This window comes from Carettochelys insculpta, chromosome 1 (genome assembly GCF_033958435.1).
Source record: "Carettochelys insculpta isolate YL-2023 chromosome 1, ASM3395843v1, whole genome shotgun sequence".
Taxonomy (NCBI): domain Eukaryota; kingdom Metazoa; phylum Chordata; order Testudines; family Carettochelyidae; genus Carettochelys; species Carettochelys insculpta.
The window spans coordinates 11,095,750-11,122,189 of record NC_134137.1 but is presented as its reverse complement, the minus strand read 5'-3'; the positions used below and the strand labels follow the sequence as shown (position 1 = coordinate 11,122,189).

Sequence of the window (26,440 nt, the reverse complement as noted above, 5' to 3'; positions counted from 1 at the left end):
TATGAGATGTGTATTTGCATATATACAAGCTTCCAAGCCTAAGTCAATTGATTTAAATAGCAGTGCAGGTATTCGGGCACAACTTGGAACACAAGTTGTAAGACTCACCTTCCTTTCTGGGCTTCAGATCCTGCTCTCCAGGCCAGACCTTAACATCTGAGCTGTACTCTTTAGCCCCACAGTCCTGGGGGCTGAAGTGGATGTGCTGGGTCAGCTATGGCCATGCTGCATGTCTTTATTTAGTAACAAAGAGGAAGCCGTGCTAGTCTATGCACTATCAAAACAAAAACCAGTCAAGTAGCACTTTAAAGACTAGCAAAATGGTTTATTAGGTGAGCTTTCGTGGGACAGACCCACTTCTTCAGACCATAGCCAGACCAGAACAGACTCAATATTTTAGGCACAGAGAACCAAAAACAGTAAGCAAGGAGGACAAATCAGAAAAAGATAATCAAGGTGAGCAAATCCGAGAGTGGAGGGGTGGGGGGGGAGGTCAAGAATTAGATTGAGCCAAGTATGCAGACAAGCCCCTATAGTGACTCAGAAAGTTCCCATCACGATTTAAACCATGTGTTAATGTGCCAAATTGGAATATAAAAGCCACAGTCTATACCCCAGGAAAACCAGTCCTGGAACCTTTCCCTGCAACAAAGCCCGCTGCCAGCTTTGTCCACGTATCTTCTCTGGAAATACCATCACTGGACCTAACCAGGTTACTCACAGAATCACGGGCACTTTCTCATGCTCCTCTACTAACATTATATATGCCATCATGTGCCAACAATGCCCAGATGCTTTGTATATTGGACAGACTTCTAACTCCCTTAGACAAAGGGTCAATGGGCACAAAGCAGACATCAAAACACTCCAGATCCACAAACCAGTTCGTCAACATTTTAATTGAATGGGGCATTCTGTCAATGACCTAAAGGTATGTGTGTTACTAAAAAGGAATTATCGCACCGTTTTGGAAAGAGAAACAGCCGAGCTGGCTTTTATATTCAAATTCGGCACATTAACACATGGTTTAAATTGTGGTGGGAACTTTCTGAGTCACTATAGGGGCTTGTCTGCATACTTGGCTCAATGTAATTCTTGACCTTCCCCCCATCCCTCCACTCTCTGATTTGCTCACCTTGATTATCTTTTTCTGATTTGTCCTCCTTGCTTACTGTTTTTGGTTCTCTGTGCCTTAAGTATTGAGTCTGTTCTGGTCTGGCTATGGTCTGAAGAAGTGGGTCTGTCCCACAAAAGCTCACCTAATAAATTATTTTGTTAGTCTTTAAAGTGCTACTTGACTGCTTTTTGTCTTTATTTTAGTGTAAGTGTATTGTTAGGGGAAATGGTTTCACTCTTCTGATGGTATGGAAATGGTTCTGATTATAATATGCAGCAGTGGAGCATGGCTAATTCCCCCTTCCCCCCATTCTTTGGCTCAAAAAAGTGGTTGTTGCTCAGATTCAAGTGGCTAAGGGCATCTGCCTGGAAATAAAGTACTTGACTTATGTACAGTATTAATGTTTAAATGAAACCTGTCACCCCTTTTAATAAACAATCCTCAGTCTCCTGCTGGTTCTACTTCACTAATGAATGTACTTCCAAGAAGATTAACAGAAAGAACAGGACAAATTTCTCACGAGTCTGGTACAGCCACTTCATACAAAAGTGAAACAATTTCTTTCAGTTTCTAATCTGATCTAGTTATTAAATTGCTGCATTCAGGTGAGGACCACCTCTTGTTCCAGAAAAATGATTTGCAGCGTCTAGAGTAGTGAGGTAGCAAATAGAAGAACTCCATTGAATTCTCTCACTGTCCCAGTACCCCAAACCAATCTGCTGTGGAGGAGATGGAAATTCAACATATCAGAAGAAGAATGTGCTGCACCAGTAGTCCAAGCAACATACCTGCTTAAAAACAACAAGAAGTCCTGTTTGCCTATGAAGGCTTATGCTCCAAAATATCTGTTAGTCTTTGAGGTGCCATTGGACTTCCTGTTGTTTTTGAAGATACAGACTTAAGTCGGCTGCCCCCTGATACCTGCTTAAATACCTTTCCAGAATGGGTTGATTCTCCCTGTTCACCAAACTGGTTTTATAGCCATAGTGAGATATGGCTTGGTGTTGAGATTTGTGTATTTTGGAAATGCTTGTTGCTTTATTTGACTCCTCCCTCCACCATTTTCATTTAACATCATTAAGATTTTGTCACGGTTATTTTAGTAAAAGTCATGGGTAGGTCACAGCAATAAAAAGAAATTCACAGGACCTGTGAGCTCTCTGTGACTGTCACTAAAAATAACGGGAGAGAGGTGAGGGGAAGGTGTGACAGCTGGAGTCCCTTGTGGGAGACTGACAGTCCCAACCCCACCAGCACAGCCCCAGCTCTCGCCAGCACCACAGGCTAGGCATGGAGTGTGTGCACAGCTCCAGCTAAAGCTGTGTGGTAGGGGCACAGAGCCATGGCTCCAGCCCCCGCCAAAGGAGTGGTGGGTGCATGGCACCATCTGAAGCTGCGAGGGAGGGGAGGAGCCCAGCCTGAGCCTTGCCACTGACAGCTGAAGCCAAAGTCACAGAGGTCTTGGAAGAGTCATGGAATCTGTGACTAAATCTTATCCTTGGCCATAATAAATCACTCAATGAACTTTACAATGAAAATTAAGCAGTGTGAGTTCCTGGGACTGTGGAGAGACAGGTGAAATGACTTCTGTTCTTTCAGTGTCAGTTGGGCTTTGGCTGTGTGACTTCTCTGTATGAGCAGGATCAATTCATTGCTCTGTCACTCTCAAAATTAGCTACTTTGGCTCACAATGCACGATTCCCTGCTACAATACCATTAAAGGAAGGAACTTGCAGGAAAGAAATTGCAGGAATTTAAAAACAAATCAGTCATGGGATCATGATTGCTTTGGGGATACAGAGCCTTTCACTTGATCATTGGTCACTGGTGATCTAGATTAGATTCTGACAATATCTTAAGTGGAATGATATGGTGGCTTGTATAACTTCTGTGGCAAAGATGTCAGTGTCGTCATAACCAGCCCTGCTTATCTTCCTTATAGGTAGCAGTCAGACTCTGGCTAGCATAGGGCAGGGAGGCAGAACGCCTCTCAGCAGGATTCCTCCAGGCTCGCTATTGAGGCACATCTGCAGAAGTGCGTGAGAGAACCATGAAGTGTCAGTTCCTGTTCTTTGTGTTCTGTGAGGCCTGGCCTTGTCACCCATTTCAGCAGAACTAAACTCACTTGAAGAAGAAGAAAACTCAGTCAGTACGCCTGCAATTCATCTTAACTGGGCAGAGCTCTTAGCAGGTTGCCAGCTGCAGTGATCTACTGCCCTAGAGAATGTTCTTATTCAGTGGCACTTTCCATTGGGTGACTTCTGCAGTATGAAATTGCACTCTGGTTACCACAGGGTTGGAAGGACTTGGGGGAGCATTTTGTCTTGTTTCTTTGCCTGTGATCATAATCCTGGTTAATTTCAGCACTTTTAAAAATTTGATCTTAATTGTCTTTATTTTGGAGACTGAAAAGTAGAGGCAGACAGGTGTGAAGAGAAATGGAGGAGGGCCAAAAAAGAGATGAGTTTTTGTGTTTTTGTTTTTTTCAAATAAACTTATTTTCGTGTGTAACGACACTTAAGGTTTCAGAGGGTTAGCCCTGTTAGTGTGTAGCTTCTAAAACAGGAAGCAGTCCTGTGGCAGTTTACAGATTAACAAATTGATTAGGTTATGAGCTTTTATGGGTAAAACCCACTTCATCAGCTGTGTGGAAATAATAATAAACAACAACAAGTTTCCTGTTAGTAGTAGGCCCAGTTAATGTAGCAAATTAACACCTAAGGTTATTAGAATTCACTCATCCCAGAACTGAAGAAGAGCTCTGTGTCATTTGAAAACTTCTCTCACACTAACAGAAGTTGGTCCAATAAAAGGTTGCCTCCCCAACCTTCCCTCTCTAATGCCTTGGGACTGACACAGCTGCAACCACACAGCATAAAAGTCCATTCTTGTAATGCATAGAGCAGAAAACCCACTAAATTCCCATTCCTTAAAGAATCATATTAATGTCAAATCACTGGAAATCTAAAGAAGGAAATGATGGGCACTGGGAATGACTGCTACATAACGGTGGTAAAATCGGTGGAGTCGGAGGCAGATCAAAGCAGACATAAGTTCCCTTTGTGATTTTCGGTTGTAAATACTGAGGCCATCTCTGTGAGTGTTGCTTTCTGACGGGGGTGGGCATTCCCAGACGGTGTTTCTGGAGGCGTAATAAAATTTATAACACTGATCTTCCATTTTTGTTGTTCTTTTTCTTTGAGTAACTTCCTTGATAAGATTACCCTGTCACCAGCTTTTAATGAAGTGTTTTTATATTTGGATAAGTATTACAGGCTCAGACAGTCTTAACCTATACTGAAGCCTCAGTGAGCTGCTCTTAGTTTATCATAAGCAGAACTTCCAATGATTTCCCTTGTCTTGTTATATATACACACATCTAGTTATGGGTGCCATTCTGCCTCCCTTGTTCATGTTGTTCATGCGGCTAATAGTCCCAACAGAATCAGTCAGAACTTTTGTCTTCCTCTGGTGGGCTGTTGGCAGGTGTAATGTTACACTGTCTGAAAGCTGGTCATTGTTTGGATATGGATTTCATAGCTTTTCAGATACAATTCCCCCTGACTTCTTGCTCCCAAGCTTAAATAAGCAATATGCTACAATGCCCCACCCGCAGTTTATTTGGGAAATTCATCCTGTGGAATTAGTGGGTGTGTGTTTCACATCCTTTTGGACAGCTTTAAACATCAAATATGAGGTGACCAGTGGGTGATGGACCTGCCTGTATTATACTCTGCCCTAGTGTAGCTGATAAAGTGGTAGTTTAATAGTTTCTGTGGTTAGTGGAAGTGCATTATCTTACTCTTACTACCATCTGAAGGGTGTACTCTGTAGTAACTACTGCTGGGGATTTAATAGGATTTTTAGGTCTGCAATTCTCAACCAGGGGGACATGTACCTCTGGAGATAAGTGGAAGTCTTCCAGTGGTACTTCAGTTCATCTAGAAATGTGGCTAGTTTTACAACAGGCTAATTAAAAACACTAGGGAAGGCAGTAGGAACAAAAATTTCCTAAGACAATGACTTGTTTATACTGCTCTATACACTGTACACTGAAATGAAGGTACAATATTTATATTCAGTTGATTTATTTTATAACTACGTGTTAAAATGAAAGTAAGCAGTTTTTCAGCACTAGTAATGTTTGTATTTTCATGTCCGATTTTTTTAAGCAAGTACTTTTTCAGGGAGGTACAACTGGGGGATACACAAGACGCATTAAACTCCTGAAAGGGGTGTAGGAGTCTGGAAAGACTGAGAGCGCTCTGGCCTAGATTTTCCCTGTTCTCATGCTTATTGCCCTGTGACATTTTATACATCTGAAACCCTCAACTTCACTTTCTTCAGGTTTAAAATAGGAATGATCCCTTCCTCCCTACCTTACAAGGCTCTCTTGAGCCTTTGTTAGTGTTTATAAATCTCTTCTAATATTCTCATCTAAAAGGCTGTGGAGAGAAGCAGGGTGTTATTACATCTGGGGGGGCCTCTGAGGAGAGAATTTAAGCTGGTGCTGCCTTGCTCATTTTAGTACAAGTCTTTAAAAGTCCTGTTCTCAAAGGTAAGTTGAGTTTGTTTTCTGGATTCGGTTCCAGTATTAATAAAATGAGTTACGTAAATCACAATTCTTAAAAGTGAATTAAGCTGCCATGTAATCCTATCCCAATGTCTGCCTTAATTATAATATTGGCCGTGTCTACACTAGCCAAAAAAAACTTTGAAATGGCCATGCAAATGGCCATTTCGAAGTTTACTAATGAAATGCTGAAATACATATTCAGCGCTTCATTAGCATGCAGGTGGCTGCGGCACTTCGAAATTGATAGGAATAAGGGGACTTCAAAGTAGGCAGGGTCCTTTCGAAAAGGAGCCCCGTCTGGACGAACTGCGTCAATTTTGAAGTGCCGTGGCCGCCCGCATGCTAAAGAGGTGCTGAATATGTATTTCAGCACTTCATTAGTAAACTTCAAAATGGCCATTTGCATGGCAGTTTCAAAGTTTTTGGCTAGTGTAGACGTAGCCATTAAGAGATATTGGAGGCAATCAACTGTAATGGTATTCAGGCAGCTTTTCCAATGTTGTTAGAGATAACAGTAACCTGTGAAGGAAATTTAAGAGAACCTGCAATTTAACAGCCACTAAAGAATATTCCCCAGTATTCTAAGGCGTCTAATTTTTAACATCCATGTGTGGATTTTTTCTATCCATGTGTGGAGTCATTTTTGTGTGCACTGAGGTGCATGTGCACCACCAGTAGCAACAAAAGGAAAGAATCTGGAGTAGATCCCTTGAGTCAAGGGGACAATCTGAGGGCCGTTGGAAATAGGACCTGAAGCTTCCTGAGCACTTCCAAGGCAAGAGACAAGCTGGCTTTGTGATGTGAGACTTGTGGCATCTGGTTTCAGTGTCTGGATTTGCTGCAGAATTCCTGTATGGCCCTGGGCAAGTCACTTAATTTTTTCCGAGCCCCCATTTGTCAGCCAAGACATGGAAATGACATATTCTTATCACAGAGTGGTAGTGACAAAGTCAGTAATGACTGCGAGGTGACTGTATGCTACAGTGATTGAGGACCCTACAAGTACATGCCTACAAACTGCATTTCCTAAGGTCAGGTGGGTGTTTGACATTTACAAGAAGCTAGAGAAAGGTGCCCAAACTTTATCTGGGCCTATAGAGCCTCCGGTACCCAGTGCCTCAGCTAGCAATGCATTTATAATCCAGTGCAAATCTGACGTGCATTTCCTGTGCTGGAGAGGACATAAGTGCTCCCAATGGCTAAGAAAGTGGCCAATAAAACCTACAGTACTGTTTGACTTTCACCTTCCTTGAAGGAGTAACACACTGTACAGTCCGTTTCCCCCTTATGTCACTTGCTGCATCATGCTCAGGGTTACAAATCCAGAAAAACAGATGCTATTTCAGCCTGTTTGCTGCTCGGGAGCAGACTCAGACCTGACAGTCGTCAGCAGCAGGGAAACGCCCTGCTTCTGAAGTTCTGTCGAGTTTTATCTGCTTTCCCTGTGGCCAGCTGCTTGCCTTGCCCTTCCTGCTCCAGACCTCTTCTGTGGGAAGATCCAGACTTTGGAAATAAAAGTCTTGACCAAAATTTCACTCAGTAATGTGCCTATCCAGGTCCCAGCTGGGTTCCAGCTGTGTGTTGCGGACAGGGTGATTGTCCTGTCATCTCTGCTTCACCTCCTGTAGAGCCTGCGTATCTGCTGATCCCTGCTTTATATCTGCCGACCATATATGTGGATTGCAACTTGGTTGTGGATGTACATTTTGTATCTGTTCAGGAACTACCTTTCTGTGCTGTTTGTGGTTTTCCTGCAGACTTCAGGGAGAAAAGTAGGCCCAGGCAAAATGAATGCTCAGTCTTCTGCTTTCACATTGAGGGGGGAGGGCAGTTGCCCTCACAGCTCAGTCCAGGTGCATTTGCCTCAGCCTCCCCCCTTTTGGGCAGGAAAGAGAGGCAGGCAGGAGTGGGAAAGAACTGTCTCAGGAGCAAGCAGCCTCCTCCCTCTTAATCTCTGTGAGGGGATCAAGCCAGAGAGCGTCAAACTGGGTGGAAGGGTGAGTCTGAATCCCTAGAGCGGTGCCCGCCACTGGGCTTCTGAATGGGGCTCTGCTGGTTCTGCTCAGGCTGCAGCTTGAGGGAGGGTGGTGGGTGGCTGAGGACATTGCATACTTTAGAAAAAGCAATAAGGGATGTTTGGGCTCAGCTGGTGCCACCTTTGCAACAGGCCTATGCTACTCACATCCCAGGCAGCAGCCTCCAGAGGAAATGCAAGCCCATCTGGCCTATGATACCCATATAGGTCGTGTCTAAACTGAAACAAAACTTTGAAATGGCCATGCAAATGACCCTTTTGAAGATTACTAATGAGGCGCCAAAATGCGTATTCAGTGCCTCATTAGCATGCTGCTGGCTGATGGGTCCTTTTCGAAAGGACCCCGCCAACTTCGAAATCCCCTTATTCCTATCTGCTGAATAAGTTGGCAGGGTCCTTTCGAAAAGGACCCCCGTCTGGACAAGCCGTGCAGCAGCTTAGAAGTGAAAGGTTCAGAAAGAAAACTACTGCTCCCTTACATGGTAGTGGAGGCACAGTTTCTCCATGATGAATATTTTGGGATGAGTGATGAAGTTACATTAGGTTCAGAAACTTTGGCAGCTCTGGTTCTTGAGAATTACAAGGGACCACTCAACACAGTGTGACCCGGTCATCTATCTTTATCTGATACAGATAAGCCTTTATTTCCAGTAAGCTGTTAGTGAGCATACTGTGCAGTCTCATGGCTGATGTACTCAATATTTTACACAAGCACCTGCATTCTGAAAAAAGGACAAGTGCTCATACATTTCTCTGACTCACCCATTCTGTTTTACCATCCATGCTTAAAAGCACGTTCAACCTGTGTTTCTTGGGTATGGCATTTGATTAGCTAATACACTATCTGCAGTAGCAAATACCATCACGACAGGCCTTGAGGTACCTGTAGCGGCAGTCACTTGTGGAAATTACGAGTACCTGTGAAATTATTTGTATTTTAATCTGTCTAGAGAGAGGAGTGGGAAGCCTGGAGAATGTCTGGGTGTAGGTGGGACTAGGTCAGGAGCACACACTGAGCACATTTAAAATCTGATAACAGCTGTGTTGCTTTTTCATATGAATGGTTGTACTGGGTTAGGCCAGTGATCTGCCTAATCTGGTATCCTGACTTCTGGCAGTGACTGGTGCCAAATGCTTCAGAGGAAATTAACAGAACAGGGCAATTATCTAGTAATCCATCCCCAGTCATTCAGTCCCAGATTCTGGCAGTTCAAGGTTTTGGGACACTGACACCATGGGGTTGCATTGCATCTCTGATCATCTTGACTAAGAGCCACTGATAGAATCCTTCAGGAACTTACTTATTTTTTGAACCTGGTTATAGTTTTGGTCTTCACTCCATTCTCTGGCAATGTGTTAAACCAACTGATGGTGTGTTGTGTGAAGAAGTACTTGCTGTCTTCTCTTTTCTAAAGTAAACAGTTCCAGTCTTTTTTTATATAGAAGTTGTGGTGTACGTTTCCTGGCTGGTGCTAGCCTTGTGTGGCCAGAGGTCTGTTCTGGTAGGACAGGGCTTCCTAGTGTGTGCCTGTTAAGCAGATTGCCTCAGCCAAGGTAAAGCTTAAAGGGGGCAAGTAAAACTAATAATGAAACATTTAAAAATAATTGGTGTGTGTTTAGTGTTGGTGAAAGATTTCAGATTGACATACGAAGAGGTAAGTCTCATTTCAGTCCACATATTGGTTCTGTCCAGCTAATTACTTACACACGCTTGACTTTTTACACGAGTAACCTCATTTCATTTGGGTTTTTAGATCTCAAGTTGATAGATGCCTTAATAAATGCCAGTTTACCCTCAGAGCAGATGGGGTGGGTATGGCAGTGGTTCAAGACCTCTGCTGCCAGTGTGCCTGTTTTGTTTTGGAAGGACCACCATGAAATCAGGGGGGAATTTGCTCTTCCAAGCCCTTGTGGGTATGTCTATATTGAAATTAGACACCTGTATGCCTCAGGCCAGCTGGTTTAAGGGTGGTCTAACGGATTCCGGGGGACCCTCCCCATCACACACACACGTCACAAGGGCCTAGAGCCTGAGTCCTGGCTTGTCAGAACACCACCACCACCATAATTAAACAGCAGCTTAACCAGACTCAGCTGGCACAGGCCAGCCACAGATTTTTAACCATACCCTTTGTTCCTTAGCCAGTCTGCTAAAATTCAACAGGAATGCCAATTCTAATGCTGGGTCTTGTGATGTGGATACCTGTCTTATGGGAACTGTGTTAAGACCTACCACGTTCATTTCAAGTAGTCGTTAGCACGGCCATCAGATGGCAAATACATTCAGTCAATAGCAGCCTGAAATGAATGAGATCTAGGTACTGAGTCAGGGTGAAACCAGGGGAGGAAATACAAGGAGGAGAAACAGGGTAGTTTTGAGCTGGCAGTCAGCCAGAGTGGGAGCAGCTTGGGAGGAGGCTGCCCTATATCAATTAGGGCCAGGTGATCCCACCTAAACCTACCTTTAAAAGCCTTTCCCTGGCAGAGCAAGTGGGGAAAGGGGGAGAGACAAATGGAGAGGCGAGGAGATCAGAGCAGTGGAAGAGAGAGAGCTTGAGAAGAGTATCAGGAACACCAGAAACAGCAGAGGGTGGGTGAGGAGCTTCAGGAGCAAATGTGTGGACTTAGCCCTGGCAACCACGGGCTCAGCCATAGGCTGGGAAAGAACTGGTCACCCAGCCGGAGCAGATCAGGAAGGAGGACTCACTGCTGCTGCGGCCTGGAGAAGGTATCTGGGGTAATCATGTGGGGAAATGGCCCAGAGAGAAGAGCTGTTGTGCCAAGGCCTAAGGGAGTCAGCTTTCCCCACTAGCAGTTGCGTAGAGTCCCTGGGCCAGAACCCTGAATGAGTAGGCAGGGGCTGGGTTCCCCTCAGACCACCCCACACCCCAGTGAGGGCAACTGGGCGCTTAAAGTGGGACCAGTGAACTAAATAGAAGCCTGGAGCCCAGGAGCAATACTGACTTTGTCACAGTACCTGCTAGATGAAAGGTTCTTCATGCCATCAACAAATTCCTATTTAAAAGCCTCTCAGAATTTCCTTTAAGCATGACGTAAATTCTCTTGAATCAGTGTTTTCTCTGCTTATTAACTGTAAAGCACAATAAGATGTTGGTTTATAAATATAAAGCTCTGAATGGCCTATTACATATTTAATGGAAATACCATCCGTCATGAATGAATGCAGGGACAGGTTTAACCCTTAGAGGACACACTCTGCAAGGCACCATCAGGTAAGCCAATGGGAGGAAAAGAAACTCTTTTGAACTATGAACAATTGCAGTCTGAGGGGTCTTTGTGTGGCTGATGCAGAGGAGACAGAGAAAAATGATTGCTCCTAAGCAGCTAGAATGAATCAAGTAAATATCCTGGCCGTCTCATAATCAGTCACAGATATGTAAGTAGAAGGGAAATGTTTAGTTAGATGTGATCAGGTTGTTTTTTAATTTTGGTACTTGGTGTGGAGTTGCTCTGGTTAATGATTTGATTCTTTCCGCTGTACTCTGTAACTTCTAAGCTGAATCCCAGTTAAGTAATCCTCTGTGCTGCAATTGGAATGTTCTGAGATGTTGTTTTGTGAACAAATCATTTTTAAGGCAATGATTTGATTCCTGTGTCCTAGAGAAGGGTCTGTGTATAGTCATGCCTTATACTGAAAGGTCAGCTATCAGATTACACCTCTTTGTTTCCAAGCTCTCTCCTAAGAGCTTGGATTTACCCCAAAGGGAGACATCCCAAGTGTGTCTTCCTGGGATATAGGGGGTTTTTCTTACTTGGGTGGTGATGGCGGGGAGCTTTTTTAAACAGAACCTGGAGAGGCAAGGTATTTTTAAGGTTTGTAGGCCCCCACTCTCTGCACTGGGAGTGTGAGAGTGGGGAGGCAAGCCTGACACCATCCTTTATTGAATATTTATATGTAAAACAAAACAAATAAAATAAACTTGACTAAACCCACAATGTCCTGTTTCTAAACGCTACTGAGCTATACATCATAATATGTAAATGACACATCGCACACCTGTATGGGAAATAAATCCCACTATATACAACTAAAGGACAACTCAGGAATCATTCTCTCAGCCTAAACTTGAGGGGCACATTATTGCAGAGAACAAAGTCGCTGACCTTTTATAGAGAAGGACCTGCCTCTCTCTTGCTCCAGTTGATCTGAAATTATTATGATACCGTTAAACGATACTGAAGGGAAGAGACTGAAGGAGCTGGTCCCTAAGGTGGCTTGGCCCTGGCTAGGCCCTGACTCATTCTTTTTTGTCAGGATTTGCTGCTGTCGTAGAGTCCAGCTAGTCTTTGTATTTCTGAGTCTGGAACACTAAAAATAGCTCAGTGTTTTCTCAAGCGTATTCCTGTCCCAAATTTTTCTTGCTTTTCCAAATGCAGGGTGTGGAGCGAGACAATGAGATGGTGGGAGCTGTCTAATGACAGTGTTTTCTCCCTGAGCAGAGTTCTGTCGAATTGATGAGCCCTTGTGTCACGATGAAGATGAGCAGCTCAGCTTCGAAGCCGTCTGTAATATCCACAAGCAGATGGACGATGATGCCAATGGCAATGTGGATGTGGAGGAGAGTGATGAGGTTAGTGCGCAGCTACTTTTCTTTCTTTCTGTGCTGTCCTTCCTCCCCTTTCTGCCCTCCTCTTTCAGAGGACAGCTCTGTGGGGGATAGTACTGCATGTTTGCGGGGGAGGGGCAATAATCAGCTGATGAAATTTTCCAGGTGGGTTTTTGGTTAGGTCTTGTGATTCTCCCATCCAGTACCTTGTCCATTAGGCTCTCTCTTCCCCAGCCTGGTACAAGCACTAGCCATTAGATCAGTGGTGGGCAGCCTGCGGCCCGAGGGCAACTTGCAGGCCATCAGGGTTCTGTGTGCAGCCTGCAAGTCACTTTGTTTGCTGTTGCTCGTACACAGGGTTGACAGATTCTGCTGTTTTCTGTCCCTGTCATTTTTTCATACCAGTATTACAAAAGTGACAGGCACGTGAAGCAAAGGCATGTGAAGGGAGTTGCATGCTGACTACTGCGTACAACATTGACTGTAAAAGCCGTGTGCTCCCTCTGCACCGAGTCCAAACTCTGCTACTATTAAATCAGCACAACTTGTACATAAGCATAGATAGCCAAACTACCCTGTCCTGAGAGATGCTGTTGGTTACAACATTCTTGTGATTCATTGCAATGAAGGAGGGCTACTCACACAGTCCACTCACTAGCCTAGGTTATCCATTGCTGCCCTAGATCCTGCCACTTCCTCAAGGCAGTACAGCAGAGTTGAGCTCTGTGCACCTGTTGTCACCCTCAAAGTACTTTGGAAGGGAGTCGGGGTTTTAAATGGGACAGATGGGGCCTTTTAAAATAAATTACACAAGTGTAATTTGCAATTTCTGAGTTGCGAAGTGAAGACTTTGTTTTTTCTGCTGTGACTTGTTTGGTCTATTTACTGCAACATTAGCACTTATATAGTGGTCTGCTTGCTGAAAGCTCCCTATTTGGAATAAATCCTACACCACCGCCAGCTGCATGCAGCCCCTGGTCTATTGAGGGAGTATGATCCATGTTTTGCAGAAAAGGAAATGGAGGCACGGGGAATTTAAATGCTCTCTTGAGCCCGCACAGTAAATCCAAGAGTCACAGAAGCCCATAATAATGAAGCCTCTTTTCCTTTTAAAAATATTTACCATAAAGGACTTTCAGTCCAAAGCATGAAACAGTGTCAGTTCAGAGCCTGCCTCTGCCCTCCCAGCTTATATGTTCTCTTATTACACCCTGTGTGCAAAATGGTGACAGGAGTCATGTTGGAAGAGTTTAGGTTTAGTTAATAGGTTTTGTATGACATTTCAAATGTACTAAATAATGTTGTGTGAGCCCTATATAAAGTATTGCTAATCTACAGATTAGTTCGCATGGTTGAGGAGCAGGATCTGAAGAAATAATCTGTCTTGTGTGTGTTTTTGTATTGTAACTTTTCTCTGCCTTCTACATGCTACTATAGTACAAATAATTAATGTTATTGCACTCCTGGTGTACTCAGTTCTGGATGGTTTTCTGAGCCTTCCCGTCTCTTGGGTTGGTCACATATTGAAGTTACTACCATCTAATTTAAATCACTTTAAATATCCAAACTTTTCTTTCTATTCAGACAACTACATATGTCCTCCAGGTCCTCTTCCTCTCTTGTCTTTAGTATGCATCACTGATTCTAGTATGTTCAAAATGCAGCTAAGATCATATTCCTTACCCTTTGACCTGACTATATCACCCTCCCTCTGTGAGTCCTCTACTGGCTTCTCTCTCCAGTCTGTCAAAAACTACTTCTCCTCGCCTTTGGGGCTTTCCCTAAATCTGGCTTCCAGGCTTCGGTGACCCCTGGTGCCGTGTTGCATGCTGCTGTTTCCACTCCTTCACTTACACCAGTCTTGTTGCCTCTTTTCTTGCACAGCTGACTTTGTGGTTTCTTCCGTTACTACACTTAACACTGTGACTGATGTCCCAGAGCTAATCTTCAAGGTTGTTTCCCACTATGGATCCCTGTTAAAGACCCGCTTTGCTATGATACCTAAAGGGAATTTGCCAGTTAATACAGTTAATTAATGTAAGCATGATAGAAAACACACAAACAACTTTAGGTAGATAAATTTCCTTTCTTTCTGTTATGCTGCACACTAGCCCTCAATGGTAACTGTGCTCTCTTTTTGAAGTTCCCTGTCGTTATCTCCCCATCCCTGTGCCCTGGAAACTGTTCAGTGACCTATCTCCCCCCGACCCTCATTCTGTTATTTAGTTTGAAAGCTTCTTTGGGGCAGGAGTCATGTCTTCCATGGAATGCTTGTACCTAGGAATTTTGCAGTACTGCCACAACCTTCTTGAAACGGGTCATTGTGGCTGTTAGAAAATAAATATGTAGGAAAAAATAACACACTCTCCAACGTACAGAGGAGAATATTTCCTTTTTATTAGGCATATTCTTGGAGGGGGATAAACATTGATTTTTCACTTGGAAATGATAAAAGCTTTTTGTTTCAGCCAGTTGAAATGGCAGATTTTCATTGGGTTGCCCACCTACAATGGCTGGGAATTAAATCTCAGTTGAAAAATGAGAGATTACAGCATTCTCTAGTCCACTAATCCGTCTTCCTTCAATTTGCCATCTGTTCTGCTCAGCTGTAGGGCAGTCACAGTCTCAGCAGCCCTACTGTAAAGAATTTGTATTTGTTATCATGTTTTCTATGGTTTGATGAAGGAGGAGAACAACACAGGCCAGCAGAGACATGGAGTCAGTTCTCGATTTGAGGCTCAGTTGTACATTCTTGCTTCTTGTGGCAGCTTTTGGAAATATGCCTAAATATTCCTCTTAACTATCATTTGTGCCAAGGGCTGCTCTCGGTGCAGGATTAGTTTGTCTATCTTCTTGGGTTATCTCCCTGCCTATTGCCAGGATTCACAGGCTTTTGGCCTTTCATAGGTCAAGAAGATGATGGTCTAACAGCTGGAACAGAGGAAAGTTGGGATACCTCTATACTTACAGGAAGCTCAGTCCATTCAGGGTCCATCTCCCAGGGTTGAAATTAGCATGTCTAGTGGGGATGCACTAAATTGAACCATCAGGGCTTGACAATCGATCCTGGTACTCCTGATTTGCATGAGGAGAAAGGGAGGTCAATGGGAGAGTTTCTTCCATTGACCTTCCTGTGTGTGGACAGACCGATAAATTGATCTTAGATATGTCAGTCCCAGCTACGCAATAATTGTGGCTGGAATTGCATATCTAAAATCAGCTTTCAGGTCTAGTGTAGACATGCCCTCAGCCTTTGTAATGCAGAGCCACGTCAATGTATTTTTTTAAAAAATCTCTTGTAGGTCTGAAGCTTTGAGAGAGGTTTTACCCCATGCTTTCCTCTGCCAGAGACAGGCAGCTCTGACATGGTGGTTTGTAGAGCAGACTCTCTGAAAGATAGTTATTTGTAACATGAGATGCCAGATTTTTAGCATGCATGCAGCAGTCAGTTTCTGGCAAAGGAATCTGGGACTCACCATTTTTTTAAGTGCAGGCAGGGAAGCATATTATGGCTCCTGCTCTTCCTCTTTCCTTTGACAAAGCCTGTGTAAATAGATGCACTTTGCAATGTGCCCAGCTGGGGAACAAACACAGGCTTAGTCAGGGTGGGGTAAGCCCCTTTTGCTGGGAATGACTCCTCCCAAACTTGCAAATCTCATGTCAGGTAGCCCCAGCTGATCTCATCCGGGGAAGTAGAGCGTAGAACGAGAACAGCATCTCCGGTACTCAGGACCCAAGCGTAGCAAGCGTGGGAATTGTAGCATAAATACTCATGTGAGTCTTGGAAGGTGATGTGTGCAAGTCTTACAGTGAATGCTGAACTCCTCCTGTTCAGTCATCAGCTGTGGTATTTCACACCTTTTAATCTTTCCTTTCAAGTTGTTCCCTTCACTGTTTTGTTTTTCTCTGACTTCCCTTTGGTTGACATACTTCTTTCCAGAACTGGTGTGCTACCTCCTGTGACCATCTTCTGAGTCAAGTTTGAAAAAGCAGAAAAACTTAACATTAATATTTTTTCCTTTTCCATCCAGTGTATATAAAGTTATCAAGGTTTTGAATTTGCATTTGCTCTCAGAATCTGTTTTTGCTTGTTGGTTCCACCTTTAGACTAGCTTGCATTGTTTCCATTTTATGTGTAAGTATTGTTTTATGCAAATATTCGTGTGTAACTATTTTGATCTGTAGGTATGTGCAGTATTGTCCTTTTGCAGCTGCAGGAAATGAATTTTCATCTGTTTGCTTATTGGCAGAGTCAAACATCTCTAGTTGACGTGATTTCAGGTTTCACAATGCCATGCAACACTTCACTAGAAAATGTATTTCATCGCCAGTGGAGAGGAAGACATGGGAATCTGCATCAGGAACTTGCTTTTGTGTAAAGAATTTCCAAATTGTGTAATTGGTGCTAGTCTGCCTGGACACATGGAACTAGACTGGCCTGTTGAATCCTTTTTCTCTATCTTTCAAGGCTATAAGATCCTCTGTATTCTGTCATGTATTTAAAACTTTTCTTCATTGGTGGCTGGCATCGAGCTCCTGGGACAACTATTTGAATGACTATAAATGCTCACAAACATGGACCTGTATGACTATGTTTTACATAGGTTGAACCTGTCTAGACCAGAACTCATTTGTCTGGCAACATCCGTAAGCCATCATGATTTTGGTTAACCGGACAACTACTTATCATGGGTGTAGCCAAGTTTCCTGTGTTCCCATAAAGTTTGTTTACAGCCACCAGTGCTAGCTCTGAGTGTTCTGGGCTGTTGTTTAGCTGTAGTTTACTCCATCTGCCTTGTAAGACCCAGTAAGCAGTGGAAATGTTGGTAATGCTGCTTGACAATATTGATCTCCTGTGGTCTGTCAAATTCTCTCATTTGGCGCTAGTCAGGTCCTGAGGGTACCAGCCTAGAGTGGTTCAACCTGTATTTAATCTTCAGATTAAATAGAGTAACAGTTGCTCTCAGACATGAGATTATCCTAAGAATAACAGTAGAATGTCCCACCATTTATGTAGAAAGCAGCTGAGGAAATAGGCCCTTCAGACAATGCCATTGTTGTTTGTGCCTGCAATTGATACCAGGACCAAAGGCTTGGCCTGAGATACCCACTGGACTGTTGTGGATAGAAAGGTGGAAGAACTGTCAGTAGCCCACATGTGAGGGAATATGGACTCCCCAGCCCTCCAGTTTAATGGTTGCCAGTGACATCAAAGGGATCAGGAGCTATTTTCTCTAAAGTGTTAAAGTAAACATGGTAATGTAGGCCAAGAGGTGTTCTCTAGGGATGTGTCTATACATGGCAGAGAAACTACCTCCCTTCTTCCCCCGCCACAGCAAGTCTCGACGCCCAGGTCAGCTGACTCAGGTTCACAGGGCTTTTATTGCAGCAGTAATACGAAGTAATATAGACCTTTGATCTCAGGCTGGCGTCTGGGTGCTGAAACCAGTTCAGGTGGGAAGATCTCAAAGCCCAGGCTACAGCCTGAGTCCAGACATTTACATTGTGACTTTTAATCCCACAGCACAATCCCTGTGAGCTCCAGTTAGTTGACCTGAGCTCTAAGACTCATGGATGCAACTCTTTTTGCTTTAAGAGATATAACCTGGCTTGCTGTTGTGCTTCCCAGCATCTGTTGAAAATGAGTTTATACGTGCGTAACAGAAAAGGTCTTAGTTCTGGGTCAGATGCTTTTTTCATAGAAGCAGCCTTGGAATCTTGGAATCTTTCATAGAAGCAGCCTTTTATCTTTCTTGAACTAATGAGAAAGTCAGGGGGATTTTGAAGGTTAAGTGTGGTCACTTTGCCTCTTAGTGAAAATTCATGTATCTTCAGCAGAGCTTCTGAAAGGCCAGCTGGCCTGAAGTTCTTTTTGCCACCTTTCTGTGGCCCGTATAGTTATCCCTTTGCTCTGCTTGCTCTGTACTCATGAGCAGGCGGGATTTCAAACATGCAGGAATGGGGCAGTTGTGATGTCTGCGTGTTCCTGAGTGCAAATGAAACCCAGTATTCTGGCTTTTTAGTGAGTAAATTTTTGCTCGTGTGAGAAACTGGGATTTTATCTATATGAAAGCCATCTTGATGGTGAATGTAATTGACACTTTTTTCCCCCCTAAAGTAAGGTCTGAGTTTAAAAAAAAAACAAACCCTTTAGTTTTAAGACTAGTGAAAATATGTCTATCAACCTCAAACTTTTTGAACCACCATAACTTTTTTCTTTTATAAAGATTAATTTTCATCAAGTTTTATGATGATAGAATTGACCCCAATTAAAAGAGAGAGTGTTAAAAGAGAGAGTGTGCGCCCTGGCTCTTGTGGGAAAACCCTTCTAATTAGCAACCTATTTGTGATCTTCATATTAAGTCAAAGGTGGTTCCAAGTTCTCTTTAAGGACAACTATGTCTTATGACTTAATTGAACACATTTTAGTCTGCAGGGTGCCTTTCCTATTTAAGTTCTAGGTCTATAGTGACCAAAGAATATTGGCAGCCACGGTTTGTAGAGCCCTGCATGAGCACACAATTGGTATCTGTATCTGATCCACGATGCACAAAAACAGTCCACTGCCTTGTAGAGAAGGAGGTGAGTCTTTCACAGGGTTTTTCAGGAGGAGGATTAAAATGATTTATAATTATGCATTTAGGGTTTGACAACAGAGGATGGGGTCACTTGCTGGTTGCCTGCTCTGTTCCTTCCATCAGAAGCAGCTGGCATTGGCCACGGTTGGAAGACAGGATAGTGGGCTAAATAGGGGTGAGCAAAGTAGGGGGGTGGACCCCCTTGAGGGGGCATGACATTTTGTAAGGGGAGAGGCACAGCACAATTGTCTCCTGGGTCTCAGGCTCATACATCTTATGAACAATGTTGAAGTTTGTTACTGTTTCTACTGTGAGTATTCACAGTTATATGCCATTTAGTAAAGTTTTACATTGTACATACTCATTTTCTTACATGTGCGGAAAGGGTTATTTTTTATCTTTTCACATTTCATTGGTTTGGATGGCATTAGACAGGTTGGAGGACCCTGCTAATTGCAGTGATGGAAAGTGGGTCTCAGTGTAAAAGTTTGCTCGCCCCGGGCGTGGTGGACCATTGGGCTGATGCAGTATAGCTGTTTTTCGGGAACCTTTGCATCCCTTGATGTAAATGCTTCCCTTGCACAGTGTTAGTCAAGTTCCCAGTCTCCTGTTCCTTTTCACTTGTGCAGATTGTGCGTCTCTTAGAGGGTTAGACCTTTGACAGCTCTTGCTCTGTTTCAGAATTCTCTTTCCAGTTATGTTTGACCCCCAAGTGCTGTTAAAACAAAGTATAACAAAGGAGAGTGGCTTTTGGCTGCTATGCCCAGCAGTGTTCCCTTCCACTTATGCTTTCCATTTCCTGTAATGCTAATACCGTCCATCATGCAATTGTATTATCTATACTTGGGGTCATCTTTGGCATTCATATTGCTTTAGAGGCATTTGCTGGCTATGTTATATTGTAAGTTTGCCATGCCACCATTTACAACCCATGGTGTTTGTTACAATATACTGCCCTTGGGTGTGGGTCCTGGTGGTTAAAACTGTGTGCTTCAGAACAATAAGTTGATGCTGTTGGTAATAAGTAGTGCATTGTATTATGCAGTACTGACAGGAATCAAATGTGTTAGTTAAGGAGGATGCATATTTGTCTGTGAAGTAACCAAACCTGCCTCAGCTGAAATCTCTTTATGTTCTGTAATGTGAAAGCAACGTACTCTGAATCCTGTGCACTTGCTGAGCTTTTCTGCCAACAGGTGTGGAAAGGAAAACCTAATTTTAACACTCAAGTGTTAAAATGGCAAACACCATTTACCACCAGTCTTTATAATTTAAGTGGCTTGAATGTGTCAAAGCAGTTAGTTGGTCTGAAAGAGGCAGTGGGAAATGGTGTATTGTCTCTTCCTTTTGTGCAGATCACTAATGGTCACCTAAACAGACTGTCAGAGGAACTGGGAGTCTTACAGCATCAGCCAGTGCAGCTCTCTTCTTCCATGAGAGAAGCTGAAAATCCCATGAAACACTGTCCTCTTCCGAGAGTCCTTGGAAGTCTGCTTTGGTGGAGTTCTGCTTAAAGAGAGCTGGGAGATCACTTTTCCTTTCTGTGCTCCCTGTGCTAAATATATAGAGCAACAGCTGATCCCCTGCATCCCAGTGGGTGTTCACAGGCACTCCTAGCAGCCAGTCGTCCCCTAACTCCAGATGACATTGCAGCGTACCCCATATAGGTCACAAACCAAAGAAGGGGAGAATAGACAAGTTTGCATATTTTGCTTTGCTCCCTTATTTGACTCACCTATTTACAAACTTAGTTATTCTCCATCAACTGGGAGTGATGGCAGAGTGTATAGTTACATGTATAATCATAATGAAGCATGAATGAATACTGCTGAGAATACTGAAGGGCAGAACTGACGTCACAGTGTGTGGTGGTCAGATTTTTTTTTTCAATCTTTTTATGGTCGTTTCACTGGTATTCGGCAGAGCTGCTCAGAGCAAAAAAATGAATTTTAAGACTATTGCAAGACATAAGTGTTGCATAAGCACCCTATATATTTTAAAATGCAGTAATGTAAGTCCTTTAGAGTTCCTGATAAAGAAGGATTTTACTTGCTTAATTTTACATGCAATAGAATACTTAACTTCCATTTTGCATGTGTAAATAGACTTTTCAGTCTGCTGTTTAACCTGAACAATACTCCTTCTTTTACTTGTACCTTCATAAATGTACAGCTTCTGAAAGCAACTTTTGTGATTCAAACATTGGTCTTAATAACCTTCACAGGAATCTTTTTTTCCTCCTTTGTGAAATTGCCTGCATGGATTATCACCCCCAGGAGTCCTGCACTCTGCTGTAAGGGTGCAGAGTAATGAAATAACATTAATCTGCCTCAAATCACATGTCTTTATACAAGTTTCGGTTGGCTGCAAATATAAGGCAGGGGAGAAGTCCTGAAGGCCAAATTTAGGCTGCTAGATAAGACATGGAAGTTCAGGACCTCCATGTAGCATTCTGTGAAATGCTTCCAGATCAATGCCCAGGGAGAGGTAGAACTGAGGTTCTCAGTGTTTGGATGAGACATTGCTGTAGGGAGAAGAGATTTAGGTTTATTAGAAACTAGGGTATCTTTTTGGGAAAGGAGGAGTCTGTATAGCTGTGTTTCTCAAGCTTTTTGAATTGGTCACCACTTTCATAAAGGAAGCCTTTGGCTATGACCCCCCCCCACCCCCTTACAAATTAAAACAGATTTTGTGGCCTGCTAAACCCAGGGTTGTGAGTTCAATCCTTGAGGGGGCGTTTCAGGGCAAACAGATTTAAAAAAAAAAATCTGCTAGGGATGGTTATAAGTCCTGCCGAGAGGGCAGGGGACTGGACTCAACGACCTCTGAAGGTCCCTTCCAATTTTATGAGATAGCAGGTGTATCTCCCTAGTAGGTAACTATCTCCATACTGAACGCATGTGTCACCTCATGATGGACTGCAGAGATAGTATTTAAAGACCATTAATGATGTGCCTTCTCATGGAACATCTAATCTTGGAATCCCTAAGGAGACAGGCAATTCTTGATTTCTTCCCAAGTGGAGCACAGAATTTGATTCAAGAGGTGAATGTAGATGAACTGCTTGGTAATAGCAACCCTAATACAACTAAATTTAACATCCTTTGGGTGGGTGGGAGAAATACCAAGAAGCCCCTTGCAGTAGCCTTTAACTTCAGAAAAAGGAACTGCACAAAAGTTAGGATGTTAGTTCAATGGAAATTAAAAAGGACTGTCACAAAATAAAATGTTGGCAAACTGCATGGAATCTTTTTGAAATCACCATCATAGAGGCTTAACTTAAATATATATCACAAATTAAAAAAAAGCATAATAAATGTCACCATGGCTAAATAACAAAGTAAGAGAAGCAGGAAGAGGCAAAAGGGAATATTTTAAAATTTGGAAGTAAGATCCTACTGAGGAAAATAGAAAGGAGCAACTCTGACAAGTCAAATGTAAAGGTATACTCAGGCAGTCTAAAAAAACAAAAAATTGAATAGCAACTGTCAAAAGATTCAAAAACTAGCAGCAAAAATTTTTAAAAAGCAGAAAAACTGCCAAACAATCAGTGAGACCACTGGACAATTCAGGTGCTAACGGGAGGATCCTCAGGGGAGTTCTCAAAGAAAATAAGGCTATTGTAGAAAAGCTAAATGTATTCTTTGCATCTGTTTTCATTACAGAGGATGTGAGGGTGGTTATCACACCTGAGCTCTGTGTGTGTATGTGGGGGGAGGGAGTGGTGGCAAAACTGAGGAACTGTCCCGGATTGAGGTGTCAGTAGACACCAGAACCAGAATGGTATTCACCAGAGTTCTGAAGAAACTCAGATATGAGATTGGAGAAGTACAAGGTTTGGTATTTAACCTCTCACTTAAATCCACTCCTGTACCAGATGGCAGGAGATAAAAAAAAAAAAAAACCTGGCGTCACATTAGCTAAAATATATTCCTGTGGCAATTCCGGCAATATAGGCCTGTAAGTCTGTCACTGGTAAAGAACAGAATTTTCAGACATACAAATCAATGTTTTTCTAAGTGGGCCTCTGGCCTACTTCAAGAAAGCCATTGGGGGCCCATGCCTCTTTGTTTGCCTAATGGGTCTGTAGCTATGGAGCCTTGCAGCTCCCATTGACTCTGGTTCATCATTTCCAGCCACGGGGAGGGTGGCCAGGGCCAATGGGAGCCAGGAGGCTGTGTGGCTACAGATCCTTTTTATAAACAAAGCAATGCAGGCCCTCTAACAGCTTTTCCAAAGTTGGCCTGTGGCCCAGTGTGAGAAACACTAAGATATTACTCCCTGGGTGAAGTCAGAATTGTATCTGCTGATGTCAGTGACAAAAAGAAGTTTTTAAGGACGGAGTTTGGCAGAGCCAACCTCCAGCTTTCATCAGTACCTAACACGAGTTTGCTTCTGGCACGGCTGTTGAGGAGAGGATGGCACTCTACCGTGTGACCTCCAGTGATGAAGAGAGCATCCCCTTTGGATGACTTTGATTTTAGAATGTGTAGTAATGTTTGGGATTCTTTTGTCCTAAGCGCACTTCTCATCAGATTTCACTTGGCCCAACCTTCCAAATTGTCTAGGTCATTCTGGCCCTTATCCCTACCCTCCAGCATATCAACCTCTCCTGCTAGCTTAGTGTCATCCGCGAACTTGCTGAGGGTGCAATCCATCCTCTGATTCAGGTCCTTAATGAAAACGTTGAACAAAACTGGCCCTGGGACTGACTCTTGGGGGACTCCACTTGGTGCTGATTGCCAGCCAGTTAACCTGACGATCTAACCAGCTTTCTGTCCACCTTCCAGTCCATTTATCCAATCCATATTTCTTTAACTTACTGACAAGAATACTGTGAGAGACCATATCAAAAGTTTTGCTGAAGTCCAGGTATATCACATCCACCACCTTCCCCATATCCACAGAGTCAGTTACTTCATCACAGAAGGCAATCAGATTGGCCAGGCATGACGTGCTTTTGGTGAATCCATGTTGACTACTCCTGATCACTTTTCCTTGCTCCCAAGCACTTCCAAATGGATTCCTTGAGGCTTCCGTCCATGGGTTTTACAGGGATTGAGATGAGGCTGAAAGGTCTGTAGCTGCCCAGATTCTCCTTCTTCCTTTTTTTAAAGATGGGCGCTACATTTTCCTTTTTTCCAATCCTCTGGGACCTCCCCCTATCACCACAAGTTTTCAAAGATAATAGCCAGTGGCTAGGTAATCACATCTGCCACCTCCCTGAGCACCTTTGAATGCATAAGATCCCATGGATTCATGTATGTCTAGCTTTTCTAAATAGTTCACAACCTGTTCTTTCCCTGCTGAGGGCTGCTTACCACCTTCACATATTGTGCTGCCTGATGCAGCAGTCTGGAAGCTGACCTTGGTTTTGCAGCTGCTTGACAAATCCAGACTAGAAATAAGGTATAAAATTTTAACAGTGAGGGGAGCTATCCATTGGAACAACTTATAAAGGGACATCTGGATTCTCCATTCGATGAAGTCTTTAAATCAAGACAGGATATTTTTCTAACAGAGGTAAAATTACGTAAACAGAATAATGGAATCCTTGAAATGTAGAGCTGGAAGGGACCTGGACAGGTCATCAAGTCCACATCCATGTGCTAGGGTAGGACCGGTTTTGCTTAGACTATCCCTGGCAAGTTTTTGTTCAACTTGCTCTTAAAAAAATGTAAACAGTGTGGATTCCACAGCCCTTTTTGGAAGTTATGCGTTTGTTGCGAAAATTACTGGGTGAATCTCTGCGGTTTGTGTTGTGCAGAGTATCTGATTAAATGATCAGAACAGTCATTAGAAATCTACAGATTGATGAATTGTCACTTTGTATTCTTTTCCTAGTTCCTGAGGGAAGACTTAAATTATCACGACCCAACAGTCAAACACAGCACCTTCCATGGAGAGGATAAACTCATCAGTGTGGAAGATCTCTGGAAGTCATGGAAAACATCTGAAGGTAAAAATTCCCATATCTGAATGCTGATGCATCCATTTGATTTGTATTTTCAGCGGAAAAAATATGGTTGATTCCAGCCTCTTCTGATATTTTTCCATGGACTTAGTTTTCTGGAGGCATAAGAAGATCCCAAATAAAATATGTAGAGTTGCCTACTGAAGCAGAAAATTGAGTGGATATGGAGAACAGCACTACAGGTGCATTCAGCACCTTAGCAGCAGCCATATCAGTAACATGGCAGTTAATAGTCCCTTGAGAAGAACCCCTCAGAAATCATCTAATGTGAGGACTGCTAGACTGTGAAATTGTTTTCTAAAAGTAGTGCTTTGAGCCCCATTGCTTGAGACAGTTTCAAATTAGACTGAACAACCACTGGAAGTGTACCCTGGAGAGCGTGCAGTCACAGAACTAAGTAGGAAACTGGTGCAACTTCTGGAAAACAAGTAGGTATTGTATGTTCCCAAAACCTGTTTCTATGCTAGCTGAAACTTTGGAGTGGTCTTTTAAGGTAGCCTGACAGTAATCCAGTTGGCAGTATTTGTGTGTGTGTGTCTCTCTCTCTCCCTCTTCCCTCCACCTCCCCCCACCACAAGAAGTTTGGAACTTCTTACAGAATGAGAATTCCAGTTTCCGGCGAGCTATATAATACATGCAAAAATCTTCATTACCTCAGCAACGAACATGTGGGCGCAAGTAGAATAAGTGGAAAGTAATATTTAAACATGGGATCATTCTACTGATTGTATCTTGTTTATTTGTTGAATTTAAAATCTCCATTTTTAATTTCCGTATGTGCCTTGACAAAGAGTATAATCTGGCACACACATGCTCCTCCCAGTCCTCCTCCCTTAATGCATTCACACCCATCTATCTTTTTGCCCTCAGCACCTGGAACAACCTTCTCAACAATCTATCCTCTCCTCCCTGCCTTTAAGTCCCTTATTGAAAGCCACCCACCGGGCAGTTTCATAAACTCATTAAAATACATTTTTCAAGCGGTCATCTGATCACTTTATTGACAACCTCCAAATCTTACAGCTTCTCATCGTTATCCTGTTTCCTTCATATTTGGCTTGTCTCATTTAGAAAACTTCTTTGGGGCAGGGAGCATCTGTGTTCTCCGAGTGCTGTATTGACATGTTTCTATATTCTGCAATTTGAGAACAATGGACTAGTTTAATAATCCCTTATGCTCTCTGAGGGAAAACTTAATAAGCCGTCAACCTCTTACGTATGTCTGTGGTACTGGAAATGGAAGCAGTGACATGCATGAATCTAGAATTGCTTTTCTAGGCTCAAAATTACAACTAATGGGAAACTTTTTTGGGGAAAGTTGTTGAGAGAAGAATAGATGAAGGGGTATTTAAAACAAAACAAAAAACGTGAATGTGTTGGTTCACTGTGCTGTTGGTTTTATGCTTCCATACATGAGGGTGGCCAATATGTTTAAAACATCTTGTCCAAAGCACTTGAAAAATCAGAGAGATGTTATGGGGCACTTTAGCTTTTGTGCATTCGAGGAAAGCCTCACATTAGAAATATTTATTCTCTTGTTTCATTTACAAATGGATTTGCCTGAGTGTATCTGAATGTCATTTTAAACCCAG

General features: G+C 43.0%; 1 protein-coding gene across 6 annotated transcripts in view; it reads left to right on the top strand.

Annotated features, from left to right (window-relative positions):
• STIM1 (stromal interaction molecule 1) overlaps nt 1-26,440 on the top strand; it is a 188,993-nt gene that overhangs the window by 83,395 nt on the left and 79,158 nt on the right. For all 6 annotated transcript variants that reach the window (XM_075013850.1, XM_075013764.1, XM_075013681.1 and 3 more), the window contains 2 exons: nt 12,190-12,320; nt 24,719-24,833. In XM_075013850.1, the coding sequence (XP_074869951.1) occupies nt 12,190-12,320; nt 24,719-24,833 (246 nt within the window). The remainder of the gene's footprint in view (nt 1-12,189; nt 12,321-24,718; nt 24,834-26,440) is intronic.